The 14,161-nt window shown below is 46.4% G+C and overlaps 1 protein-coding gene across 4 annotated transcripts in view; it reads left to right on the top strand.

The window, feature by feature from the left end:
• The window catches only part of SH3PXD2A (SH3 and PX domains 2A), a 372,422-nt gene that overhangs the window by 228,676 nt on the left and 129,585 nt on the right, over window positions 1–14,161 (top strand). For 2 of the 4 annotated variants that reach the window (XM_065407840.1, XM_065407839.1), the window contains exon 6: window positions 12,089–12,117. In XM_065407840.1, the coding sequence (XP_065263912.1) occupies window positions 12,089–12,117 (29 nt within the window). Of the gene's footprint in view, window positions 1–11,771; window positions 12,118–14,161 lie in introns of those variants that run through there. The other 2 variants (XM_065407842.1, XM_065407841.1) reach the window with 1 other exon arrangement.

Raw genomic sequence — 14,161 nt, 5'->3', positions numbered from 1 at the left:
AGCCCCTAGGCTGCTCTACACTGGGCTGGGGCAGAGAATCAGGAAGCTGTCACTATTTCACAGCTTCTCCTCCTTCCCCCCTCCTGGGCCTCCCTGGGTGGCTGTTTTGGGGAGGGAATTATCTTTTGCTAGATCCTCCTCTAATCTCAGGCAAAGCTAATTCCAGCTTCTGTCCTGCTATAACTGGAGCAAACACAGGGAAGCAGGCAGTTGAGCATGCAGAACTAATCTCCTCCCTTCAGGGGCGATTGATTTTAATCAAGGCGATTTATATGAGTGATTTTAATCATCAGTTTTAATCAACTTTTTCATTTGTACTTCCGTTATTTTCTAAAGAAAGGTGCATTCACATCCGCTAATATAATCATTAAAGCTTCTTGATTTATAACTAAATAGAGCCTTTACACTAGATTTGGTACATACTTTTGCTACCTAGGCGGGTATGCTATAACTGTATACATTTATTTAAGCAATTATATAGCTTAATATTTTCAGATTCCTATTAAGTAGTTAAGCATTTTTAGGATGTTAGAAAGTGGTGAATGATATATTGCTTATTTACTAGATAATTAACTTTTTGCTTATGATTTGTATCAGATTGAATTAGAATGGTAACTGGAATTTAACGAAACACACAAAAAGCATGTAAAAAAAATTTCATTAAACAAAATAAGCCTTTAATACAGTACATGACCTATTGTGCCATATTTAGAAAGCTTGACCTCAAAAATTAGATATTTTTCCCAGTTCTTTCTTTATATATAGAAAAGCAGCCTTTAACTCAACATTTTTGACAGAGGCTCATGGATTCAGCATATTTCTTTTTTATGTAAACGTTCTAAGAGATTACACTACATTTAGGCCTAACATATTTTGTATTAAATTCAGATTTCATTGTTTAAATAGACCCACTCTAATTTAAATAACAAATCAAGAACATCCCATTTAAATACAAAGAAACCACCTGGAAGATAACAAGCCGGGGTGCTGCTGAGCGGCTGCAGCAGCAAAGGGACAGCAGCCACTCAGAGCATGCTCAGTTCACATCAGATTTGCTCCTGAGTAAGGTTGTCAACTTTCTGATTGCAGAAAACTGAACACCCTTGTCCTCCCCCCTTCTTTGAGGCTCCGCCCCTGCTCACTGCATCCCCTCTCCCTCCATTGCTCGCTCTCCCCCACCCTCGCTCACTTGCTCAATTTAACCGGGCTGGGGCAGGGGGTTGGGGTGCGGGAGGGGGTGAGGCCTCATCTGGTGGTTTGGGCTCTGGGGTGGGGCTGGGGATGAGGGGGTGCAGGGATGGGGTTTGGGGCGCAAGAAGCAGCTCTGGGCCGCAGCTGAGGAGTTTGGAGTGCGGGAGGGGGCTCAGGGCTGGGGCAGGGGGTTGGGGTGCGGGAGCGGGTGTGGGGTGCAGGCTCTGGGAGGGAGTTTGGGTGCGGGAGAGGGCTCAGGGCTGGGGCATGGGGTTGGGCTGTAGGGTGCAGGAGGGAGTTTGGGTGCGGAAGGGGACTCAGGGCTGGGGTGGGGGGTTGGGGAGTGGGAGGCGGTTTGGGTTGTGGGCTCCAGGCAGCACTTACCTCAGGAAGTGGCTCCCGGAAGTGGCTGGCATGTCCCTCTGGCTCCTAGACGCAGGGGCGGCCAGGGAAGCTGCGTTGCCCCCGTCTGCAGGCACTACCCCTGCAGCTCCAATTGGCTACCGTTTTTGCAGTGCACAGAGCCCCTCTGGCCACCCCTGCACCAAGGAGCTGACAGGACATGCTGGCCACTTCCGGGAGCCGTGCAAAGCCGGCCACTGCGGCCAGCTGGACTTTTAGTTGACCGGAGCCCCCAGGGTCCCTTTTCGACCAGGCATTCCGGTCGAAAACCAGACGCCTGGCAACCCTACTCCTGAGACTGCAGATATACTGGCCCCATATAATGATTCTGCTGATTCAAACACTTCTGTTTCAAAATGGCAGGGCAGGGCTCCGGGACCACATTTTCAACTCCTAATCAAATCCAAATTTTCTTCTTAACGTCGCCACCCTGGAGGCTCACAGTTTAGAGCCTTAAGTTCTACAAGCGGCCCCCAGGTCATTATACCATAACTAGAATGCCAGCTGCAAACTTGTGAAATCAAAAAAGACCAAATGAAAATCAAGCAAAAAATTCAAAAACTTGCTGCCCTATTACTTTTTTTTTAACCAGATTATTAAGATTTCTATGAGAGGTTATTGGCCAAAGTTATTTATAAAGTTCCACGTTAATTTACCGTGCTAACATCCAGTAATGTATGCAGTGGTCTTGTAGCTGTGTTGGTTCCAGGATATTAGAGAGAGACAAGGTGGGTGAGGTACTGTCTTTTAGTGGACCAACTTCTGTTAATGAGAGAGACAAGCTTTAAGAAGAGCGCTGTGTAAGCTTAAAAGCTCATCTCTCTCACCAACAGAAATTGGTCCAATAAAAGATATCACCTCCCCCACCTTGTCTCTCTAACATCCAGGAAGTCGTTTTTAATAGTAATAAGTTGCATATTTTTATATAGACTGTGTGCATGTGTGTGCATTTGTTCAAATATTGAAGACCCCAAGTGAAGGGCACAACTGGAAAAGCAGCAGCTTTGGGAGCATTACAATGATTAATGTCATGGCCTTGTTTTTAACATTTAGTATTTCTGCTATAAATAATTTACAGTAATAAAGCAACACGTCCTTGCCCACTGTGGGACGGAGGTAAATTTGGCGCTCTCATAAGGGACAGCTGGGAGGTCGGCTTTCAGGAGGCACTCAATACCTTGCAGAAGTGGGGCCCTTGGTGAGGTAAATACGTTTTGATCTCCTGTGGAGAAACTCACCATGGGATGGGATAAACAGGGCAAAGCAGAAACAGATGGGGATGTGATTCTTAGGCAAGACCTTGTTTTTGTACTGCCTCTCTCCAGGAAAAAGCCTGCTGTAAATATCCATGTTGTATTTCCTAGTGCTGGGTGACCCGTACAGGAGAGGGATCACATGGCTTTAATTGACTGTCACAATATTCCCAAAGCCTCCTGGTTCTACAGAGCCCTCTCTCACTGCTGGCTGGGATGGCTTGTGAGGCCGGGCTCTTTCACTGTGCCCCAGTGCCATATATCTGTGCGGAACGCTGAGCACTTAATACCAAGTCTTCCTCCAGGAGAGTCACTTGATCTTAATAAAATAAAATGAAAATAAGTAGAGCAAGTGGCCGTTCTGAATTTCTTCATACTGGGCTAAATCATGAAGTGCTTACCCAGAACCCAGTCTCACCCCCACCGTGGAAGCATTTGTTGTAGGAAATCTCTGAGGTTTCCTAGTTCTTTTGGGGATGGGGGAGGAAGGGTTCGCACACACACACACACACACTTGTAGCAGCCATCCCTCAAACCTGTGGCTGTTTGCCTCTCTGTGACCCCTGCTTCCCCTGACTCTTGCTCCTGGAAGTACAGGCAAGGTCCCACCGTTGGTGGCTGATCTGGGGATCCCCTCAGAACTGGGAGAGGAGGGGGACAATGTGTGTCACTTGCCACAAACTACCACTTACATACAGATCCCTGGACCTGGAGGATCTGGAGGAAAGAGCCATGGTTCTCAACCTGGGGTACACATACCCTTTGGGGGTACGCAGAGGTCTTTCAGGGGGTACATCCACTCATGTCGATATTTGCCTAGTTTTACAACAGGCTGCATAAAAAGCACTAGTGAAGTCAGTACAAACTAAAATTTCATACAATGACTTGTTTATACTGCTCTATATACTATACACTGAAATGTAAGTATAATAATTATATTCCTATTGGTTTATTTTACAAATATATGGTAACAATGAGAAAATCAGCAATTTTTCAGGAATAGCATCCTGTGACATTTTTGTATTTTTATGTCTGATTTTGTATCCAAGTAGTTTTTAAGTGAGGTGAAACTTGGGGCAGGGCCAGCTCTGGCTTTTTTGCCGCCCTAGGCAAAAAAGCCACCCGCCGCCCCCCTCCCGCCCCCCCAGCGTGGCAGGGGAGGGCGCCGAGCCCGGCCGTGGGCCCGCAATCCCCGACTGGCCGGAGCGCCGGGGGGAGGGCGGAGAGCCCGGCCGGGGCTCTCCGCTCTCCCCGGCGGCCAGAGCGCCGGGGGGAGGGCGGAGAGCCCCCAGCGGCCAGAGCGCCGGGAGCAGGGCGGAGAGCCTGGGCGGGGCTCTCCGCTCTCCCCGGCGGCCAGAGCACCAGGGGGAGGGCGGAGAGCCCCCGGCGTCCAGAGCGCCGGGAGGAGGGCGGCGAGCCCGGCCGGGGCTCTCCGCTCTCCCCGGCGGCCAGAGCGCCGGGAGGAGGGTGGAGAGCCCAGCCGGGGCTCTGCTCTCCCTGGCGGCCAGAGCGCCGGGAGGAGGGCGGAGAGCCCGGCCGGGGCCCCGCTCTCCCCGACCGGCCGGAGCGTCGGGGGGAGGGCGGCGAGCCCGGCCAGGGCCCCGCCACACCGCCCCCCTCCAGGCGCCGCCCCAAGCACATGCTTGGTGGGCTGGTGCCTGGAGCTGGCCCTGACTTGGGGGTACACAAGACAAATGAGACTCCTGAAAGGGGTACAGTAGTCGAGAAAGGTTGAGAGCCACTGAGGTAGAGAGTACACTGCCGCAGGGGTGTCGGAGCCCCTTTCCTCCTCTTCTGAGTGAGAGAGGGGTAGCCATGTTTGGAGGCTCCCCTGATCCATGTGTTATCTTGGAGGTACAGTTGGTCCCCAAGTTTGTAATTAGCCTTTCATGGGCAGAACTTGGGTTGATTTCACCCTGTTGGCTTCAATGAGTAAGGCTGGAGTCAAATTTGTCCCAGTGAGCGTAATGGAGCAACAACTGTGATACTACAGAGTCAGAAACCACTTGTAGCCATGCCAAAAATGTGTGGTAAATAAGCCTGTGCTAGTTTGTCCCATGCCAGCATTTGAGTAACACTATGAAGATAACAGAGAGATGACAGAAAGGCAAGATCACCTCTTCAGTGGTGCCTCCTTTCTCTTATGAAGCTGATTACACAATGTTGCCTTAACACTCTTAGCGGCAAATGAGGATTTCAGGCCAACAAGAAATCCCTGTGTCTGAAGTCAGGTCACCAGACTTTTTCTCCCCCCTCAAGTACTTTTTTGCTTGCGGCAAGGAATTCTGGACTCTTAGACGTCTCAATATCATCACAATGGGGGCCATTCTGAGACTACTGAAAGCTGGACCTCTGTTCAGAAAGGGCAGATTCATGTTCAAGAGGGTCCACAATGCAACAATTTATATCAAGAAATGAATAAGATGCTTTAAAAAAAAAAGCCTTCATCTGTTTATTTGTCTTGGGGAGAGGGGGAAGCGTTCAAATGTGCTCTTTATGATTTGTTAACTCTGTATCTTGAGGTACAAAATAGCGTAACGAACCGAGAGAGGCGAAATGTGTCAGAGTGCGCTCCACCACCTGATGGACAGAATTTGAATTGCTCAACTGTGTATCATAAACTGTCTACCTCTAAAAGCTAATGGAAATCCCTCTTTAGCTGAAGGGATAGGTAGGACCTTTGCTTTCAGAGCAGGACGGTTATGAGCTTTACCCCATTCTCTCATTGAAATTCCAACTGGGCAAGGATTAAAGCAGGGGTTCTCAAACTGGGGGTTGGGACCCTTCAGGGGGTCATGAGGTGATAACATGGGGGGTTGCGAGCTGTCAGTCTCCACCCCAAACCCCGTTTTGTCTCCAGCATTTATAATGGTGTTAAATACATAAAAAAGTGTTTTTAATTTATATGGGGGGGGGGGTCACACTCAGAGGCTTGCTATGTGAAAGGGGTCACCAGTACAAAAGTGTGAGAGCCACTGGATTAAAGTAAAGCAAAAATTGAGACGTTCTTATGTGACAGTGGAGCCCTGATTGTAACAAGGACTCCTACGTGTGACTATAATACAGTCAGTATCTAGTGGTAGTCCTAGGGGCAGTGGATTTGGAATCATGCTTTGTCTAAAAAGCCCCAGAGTGAATGTCAGTTTGGCTCTTGAATAAAATCAGTAAGGAACAGCTCAAGTTTTAAGGCACGTTCTTAAGGCGAAGATGGTGACACTGTAAAGAGTGGGAGAGAGGTATTTTGGTGTATTGTGTTTTTTTTAAATGTCAGAATCTGATGTCAATAGCATTGAGCAAATGGTTCTAAGAACTGCAACAATCGTTGGTAATCCAATATGCACACCATCTCAACCTTCAGAAGGGGGAAGTTATTGTTCCTGTTACTAAGTTACTGAATGGAGCTCAGTGGTTTTGGCGGTCTGCCAGTTCATAGGAAATTGTATGATAGTTGGAGTGGTTTATTTGAAATGACATCCATCCTATAGTGCCAGTGACTCCCCATAGCCTCAAAGACTCATAGGAATTGAGGAGCATGGGAACATAGAGGCCTACAACATATTTAAACAAGCCTTGGCAAAAGCCAGCAAATGCGAACTGATTTTAATTTATGTATTCATGTATTAAATGCTCTGGAAGCTACAGATTAACTTCCTCCACTTGGTGTCTGCCACTGTTTCACCTCCTTTGGAAATAGAGATGACAAACACCGCTAAATGGATTGGAAGATTGTTTACTTTCCCAGTAGCTTCTGTTTCTGCTGATGAAATACCTGGTCTGTCACTTCCCACAGCAATACTCATAGTGAATTAGGAGCTATTAGGAAAGGGATAGATAATACGACAAAAAATATAATAATGCCCGTATATAAATTCATGATATGCCCACACCTTGAATACTGAGTGCAGTTCTGGTCACCCCATCTCAAAAAAGATATATTAGAATTCAAAAAGGTACAAAGAAAGGCAACCAAAATTATTAGGGGTATGGAACAGCTTCCAAACACGGAGAGATTAAAAAGACTAGAACTGTTCATTTTAGAAAAGAGACAACTAAGGGGCGGGGATATGATAGAGGTCTAGAAAATCATAACTGGTGTGGAGAAAGTGAATAAGGAAGTGTTATTTACTCCTTCACCTAACACAAGAACTAGGTGTCCCCCGATGAAATTAATAGGCAGCAGGTTTAAAACTAACATAAGGAACTACTGCTTCAACGCACAGTCACCCTGCCAGGGGATGTTGTGAAGGCCAGAAGTATAACTGGGAGATAAGTTCATTGAGGATAGGTCCATCAATGGCTATTAGCCAAGACGGTCAGGGATGCAACCCCATGCTCTGGGTGTCACTAAATCGCTGACTACCAGAGGCTGGGACTGGACAATGGGATGGATCACTCGATAACTCAACTGTTCTGTTCATTCCCTCTGAAGCATCTGGCACTGGCCACTGTCAGAAGACAGGATACTGGCCTAGATGGACCATGGCATGGGCATTCTTACGTTCTTAATTATGGCAACTATTCCCTGCACCTCACACTTTACGGATGCTATTTTCTCTGGTCGTGGAATAACATCAGGGTCACAAATCTGTACTAAATGAATAGAAGCTGTGCCTTCTTTTACTGATTCCAAGGGTATGTCTACACAGCCCTCAGCAGTGAGCTGCCCACCCTGGGTCACTAGACTTGGGCTAACGGGGCTTGTGCTAGCACTCCAAGAATAACTGTGTAGACCAGTGGTTCTCAAACTAGGGCCGCCGCTTGTTCAGGGAAAGCCCTTGGTGGGCCAGGCCGGTTTGTTTACCTGCCGCGTCCGCAGGTTCGGCCGATCGCGGCTCCCATTGGCTGCGGTTCGCCGCTCCAGGCCAATGGGGGCTGCGGGAAGTGGCACTGGCTGAGGGATGTGCTGGCCACCCTTCCTGCAAATCTGCCTCCAGTATGAAAGTCCCTCCAAGAGATCCATACAGGGTCTGCGTCTGAAGCTCCTCATTGGCACAGCTCAGGGGATGCAGCTTAGAAGAACAGGGTGCAGTGGTGGCCCAAAAGGAACTCTAATTGACAGCTGCTGTCCACAGCTTCCCCTGGAGCTAATCTGGACCCCAGGATAGATGGAGTGCGTAGTGCCACTGCCCCACAGTAGGACAATGGGCACTTGTGGGAATTCCTGGGGTTAGGGGTGGGATATATGGCATATATGGACTATACCATTCAGAACCAAGGATTCCGGACTCGAGGTGGGCAAAACTTTCAGAACCAAAAGGAAAGATACTTGGAATTCAGATATTTTCACCTTCTAGTTCAGGGGTGGGCAACGTTCGGCACGCGGCTCGCCAGGGTAAGCACCCTGGCGGGCCGGGCCAGTTTTATTTACCTGCTGACGCGGCAGGTTTGGCCGATCGCGGCCCCCACTGGCCGCGGTTTGCCGTCCCGGGCCAATGGGGGCGGCGAGAAGCGGCGCGGGCGAGCGATGTGCTGGCCGCGGCTTCTCGCCGCCCCCATTGGCCCGGGACGGCGAACCGCGGCCAGTGGGGGCCGCGATCGGCCGAACCTGCCGCGTCAGCAGGTAAATAAAACTGGCCCGGCCCGCCAGGGTGCTTACCCTGGCGAGCCGCGTGCCGAACGTTGCCGACCCCTGTTCTAGTTAATGACTCATGAAAAATGTGTAAACATTTTGTGCAACCCCATCCTTTGTGTCCTGTGCCCCCCTCTGTGCTCAAGCCACAGAGTGTGAATCTGTTAAAACTCTCTGCTTGTGAGCCTGGCTGTTTGGTTTGTGCTGTGGAGACTTCCCTGTGTAACTCTGAGGAAGCTCTGAGTCAGTGCCTGCACGGCAGTCATCAGCTTTGCACACCGAGAACGGAGTACAGTGGTGGCCCAAGAGTAACTCTAACTTATAGGAGCTGCCCACAACTTCCCAGGGAGTGTATTTATTTAGCGTTTGCATATTCGCCGAGCCAAGCAATAGCATTCCTAGTGGCCAAGTGGAGCTCTCGGAGCCCACTGCTGAATTTGGTTAGCGGGCACTCCTTGACAATGCTGGTCTAATTTTGCAGCCAAAATAAAGGTGATAGGCTTTCTTAACCATAGTGGTTATACTGCGCTTTTGTGATGCAAAAGTCACTTCACCACAAACATAGCAGAAGTTATCTGCACTGTTCACACAAGTACGAGGCATCTCTGCTCACTTTGGCTAAACAGAAATGTGTCCCTTTGCAAAATCAAACACTGACAAATAAGAGAGCACGACACTCTATGATTTCTAGAGCTGATATAGGGCAATTTGTTCAGCAGAGTGATGTAAGCTTCGTTATGATTGCATCATCCATGACTTCTAGGAATAACATGATGCAATTCATATCATGTATGACGCAATACCAGCTTCAGATTGCATCATTCATTGTTTTGCCTAAAAAGCAAGTACTGTCCAAACCCAGTCATAGATTTATTCATAGATCCAGTCAAAGATGTATTTTAGTCATTTCTGGTTTAAATTGAGATCCCTTCCCTTTATAACTCACTTATCCTCCGCCATTCCCAAGTCAAGGGTCGTATATACTGACCCAATAGCATATCTTGAAAACTAGAGCCAATCAAAAATTTTAAGCATCATTTTCGTAGCTGGTAGGCTAAAAAGGTCACTGAATAAAGGCAGGCTTGGGTTGGCACGTGCCTTAGTGGGCAGCCCAGAACAGATGAAGTATATAGTGCTCCAGCCGCCGCCCCACAGTATATCCCTGTGACAGTAGGCAAAAAACAATGTTGCTTCTGGGCAAAAACCAGTTTGTTTATGAACGGTAGGGGCTTCGCCTCAAAACAATTGCAAAAGTGACTCATGAGAAAACTGTGTCTTATAGAAATACGTGAGACTGGAAAATTTGAAGGGATCCAAAAAGAAACTGGGATTTTTCTTCTTCTTCACCGGAAGTAAATCCTGGCTATCCAAATGTCATGGGGGTGGATCCAAAACCTTTGGGAAAACCAAATTCATTTCTATGCACATTTCTGATTTTAGGGAGCATGCCACATTTCAGATTATCTCCCAAATATTCTGAACTTTGCATAATCGGCGTTGGGATACTTGGTGTTTCCCAGCTTTTTTAATGTCCCCATAGAATACACAGTGCTGTACAAGAGACAACGAACAAGGCAGTCGCGGCCCAAAGAATTGACAAAGACCTCTGTGACGGGTTGGATCACAGAAACCCCCTTGGGAGCTGCCACCCAATGTGCAAAGACTACCCCTGCTTCTGTTTTCCCTGCCAGCTCAGGACTCCAGCACCCTGTCTTGCTGAATTAGACACTCCAGTCCACTTCAACACAGACCCAGGGTCTGAATCACTTGTCCCAAAGCTGCAAGTTTACCTAAAAACAGCTCACAGGAGTGTGCTTGTCTTTAGCACTCAGATGCCCAACTCCCAATGGGGTCTAAACCCAGATAAATCCGTTTTACCCTGCATAAAGCTTATGCAGGGCAAACTCATAAATTGTTCGCCCTCTATAACACTGATAGAGAGATATGCACAGTTGTTTGCTCCCTCAGGTATTAATACACACTCTGAGTAAGTTACTAAATAAAAAGTGATTTTATTAAATACAGACAGTAGGATTTAAGTGGTTCCAAGTAGTAACAGACAGAACAAAGTAAGTCACAAGCAAAATAAAATAAAATGCGCAAATCTATGCCTAATCAAACTAAATACAGATAATCTCACCCTCAGAGATGCTTCAGTAAGTTTTTCTCAGACTGGACACCTTCCAGGCCTGGGCACAATTCTTTCCCCTGGTACAGCTCTTGTTCCAGCTTAGGTGTTAGCTAGGGGATTCTCCATGATGGCTCCTCTCCCTCTCTGTTCTCTTCCACCCCTTTATATATCTTTTGCATAAGGCGGGAACCCTTTGTCCCTCTGGGTTTCCACCCCCTCCCCTCACTGGAAAAGCACCAGGTTAAAGATGGATTCCAGTTCAGGTGACATGATCACATGTCACTGCAAGACTTCATTACTCACTTGCCAGCACACACATATACAGGGAGACTCACAGGTAAACAGCCATCTGCAGACAATGGGAGTCATCAAGATTCCAAACCATCATTAATGGCCCACACTTTACATAATTACAATAGGCCCTCAGAGTTACATTTTATATTTCTAGTTTTAGATACAAGAGTGGTACATTTCTACAAATAGGATGATCACACTCAGTAGCTTATGAGCTTTGTAATGATACCTTACAAGAGACCTTTTGCACAAAGCATATCCCATTTGCATTATAGTCACTTATTATCAAATTTTTTATAAAACTATCCCAGTTACATTATATTCACTTATTATCATGTTTTTATAAAACCATGTAGACTGCACAACGTCACAACCTCAATCCTCTAGTGGCATCTGTAGCAGGCAACCCCTGGATCCTGACTACACATCCCGTTTCATGGTCAGGGTTTAAGAGACAGATACAGAGAGGACACTGGGAGAGTGGGAAGAAGTAATTACCATAGTAAAATATTTTCCACCCTCATTCTAATTATTCTAAAACATTTTTTTCCAATTTCTCCCAGCTCTGTTCAGCACTTTCTTCCTCTTTTCTGTGATAGCAACATCTAGCACTTTCACATATTATACTGTAAGCAAAGGCACCAGCTTCCTTTGATCTGTAGATCCAGAAGAAAAGCCACATTCTCTATCCTGAAAACAACAAAAAAGGAACTAAGTTTTCCTCTTAAAGAGAAGACAAGTGTTTGACAGAGATAACCAGAAGGGGCTGGGGTTTATGCAGCTGTTAATTAGCATTTGAAATGAAGGGACTGTGGGCAATGCAAGATATGCCTATAGCAACCACACCTTTGCAGAAAGCGTTTGACTTGCTTTTACCTCTGCAAGGGAATGTAATGGGTTAATTCAGCAACTGGGCATTAAATAGCTTGATTTAAAGGAGGGAAAATGACACTCTTCTCCCCTGCTTTGCTGGTTGTAGATGGTTTGCTCTGTCTTGGATCACATGGCCCATTGGCCCCCCTAGTGCAGCAGAAGCACCAGCTGCTGCTACTGCCGCTGAGGAGCTGCTGCTGATCAGGGTGTATAAGTCTGTGTGTGTCAAATGCCTTGCAGCCTTAGCCTCCAGTTTAAAGGAGGGAAAGCAGAGGATGAGTCCTTGAGTCTATGGGTGGGAGTCTGGGAAACACCCTTTTCTTTCCCCGCATTTCAAACACTAACCATGTCGATCTGTTGTTGCCTATTTTTCAGGGACTATGGCTCCTCAAAAAGAAAATCAGGTAAGAGACCAGATTCTCCATATAATGCATGGCTGTGTAGAGAGATTTTTAAGAACCTTCCATGTACCTCCTGTTGCATGAAATTGTGTGGTGATTTGACTCTTTCCTGCTCAAGACGGTGGGAGACAGAGGCATCAAACAGACTATAGCTGTGCAGAGAGAAAACTGTCTTTATATTAAACTGCCTTTGAAACAAAAATGACTAGCCCCCTGCTCATTGCACTTATATAGCTCTTTCTCCAGTCCAAGAAGGCAGCTGCCTTAAATTTAAGTCCTCTTTCTGATCGATTTGTACTTGTGCATGATCCAAGCGCTGTCAGGTTTCTTTATGGGGGAGTAGAGATACTGTTCTCTTTCAGTTTGAGCCTTATTTTGTGGCCACCCGCCCTGCCAAGTTGCCTCTCCTAAGGGATCCTGTGTTGTGCTTGAAATAGTCTTGCCTTGTGAGTACCTCAGTGTGAGGTACTCTTTGTCCCAAGCTTTGGGGTGTAGACTGGCTCTGAGGCTCTGGTTGGGGTGTCTGTTTTGTATCCTAGCTGCTGTTACCTTTTGTAATTCCAGTCTGACCCTATAAATGACCTGAGGAAGAGCTGGAAAACTTCTTTTTTGCCAACAGAAACTGGTCTAATAAAAGATATTATCTAACCTAATATAAATCCAATCCTCTTTTTCTCCCTCCCTTAGGACCTGCAGTGATATTTTTTTCCAGACACTTTTTCAAAAGTGACCTATGATTATGGGTTACTCAGTTCGATTGCCCTAAACTGGAAGTGGTAGGCCTGGCTTTGGAGCTTCTGAGCACCTGCAGGGAGTTCTGCGTGTACTACATTACACTTGATATTTTCAGTAATAGATCTCAAAGTAGGCACCCCAAATCAATAGCCATTTCTGGAAATGTTGGTCTGGGTGTGGCTCTTTTTCTTCAAGTGGTATTATGGTAGTTCCGAGTTCCCTACCTACCATGCAGATCCCATGGGAGTAAAAAAGGTCACACTCCTCTTGGAGAACGACATTGCTTGGATTGATTGGTCAGTTAAATTATGAATGATTTATGCTGCACTTCTGCAGTAAACTAATACACTAATGGGCTGCTGCCATCTGGCTCTGCTGTCCTATGGATTCACTGATAGTGCTGTATGAAACTGCCAGCCTGTTGCCTACACAGGCCTAGAATGGCCGTATTATTTAGAAAACCCTGCTAGGGAATTAAGTGATATCTCATGGTTACGGTGGAACCAATGAGGTACTGGCTTGCTGTCATAAATCATAGCGTGTGTGGCAGTTTTTTATCAAAACTCTACAAAAAATATCTGGGTTATATTGTATCTGAAAACCTCTCCCACTCTAGAATAAAGGCTTATTACATTCAACACCTCCAATGCCCCTTTTAGCAACAATTAACTATGTGATTTAAGTGGGCCAGTCAATTCTCTTAACACCTTAGAAAGTAGGTTAGTAAATGGCATTCTCCCTTTATTGGTAGTCTTGGATTTCCCCCTCTAGTTAGTGTTAAAACTGGGATTCAAACCTTGCATTCCTAGCTCACCGGCCCATGTCTAGATCACTAGATGATATGTTAAGATACAGACTTTATCTTGTAACTCTGTTCTTTTTCAGACTTCCATAAAACATAAATGTATATGGCAAAGATTAAGGCACTCCAGGACATGCGGTGGTGTTTTTGTTTTTGTTTCTCTCCCTTTCCCAACCCCCCCAAAAGTGACACTCAGGTTAAAATTCCAGGTTTAATTTTTTTTTACATCTTCGATTATTAGAACATATGCAATTTACTGGTCACTTTTTGCTGTTGCTTCACATTGCATTTATCGTAGATTGGAGGGAATTATTTTCTTTAGCCAGTCTGTTTCACTTCGTGCCCTAACCCAGTGCTGCAGTGTTTGGGTTGCCAATCTTGCAAAAGAATTGTTTACGATCAACATTTCCATTGCTTGTTAACCAAGGAAACACTTCTTTGAGCTTCCTTGTTCACAAGCTTGTCTTACAAAACCTACATGTCTCTTCAAAAAAAAGTCACAATTAAGAA

This window comes from Emys orbicularis, chromosome 7 (assembly GCF_028017835.1).
Source record: "Emys orbicularis isolate rEmyOrb1 chromosome 7, rEmyOrb1.hap1, whole genome shotgun sequence".
NCBI lineage: Eukaryota > Metazoa > Chordata > Testudines > Emydidae > Emys > Emys orbicularis.
This window is presented reverse-complemented; position numbering and strand designations above follow the sequence as displayed.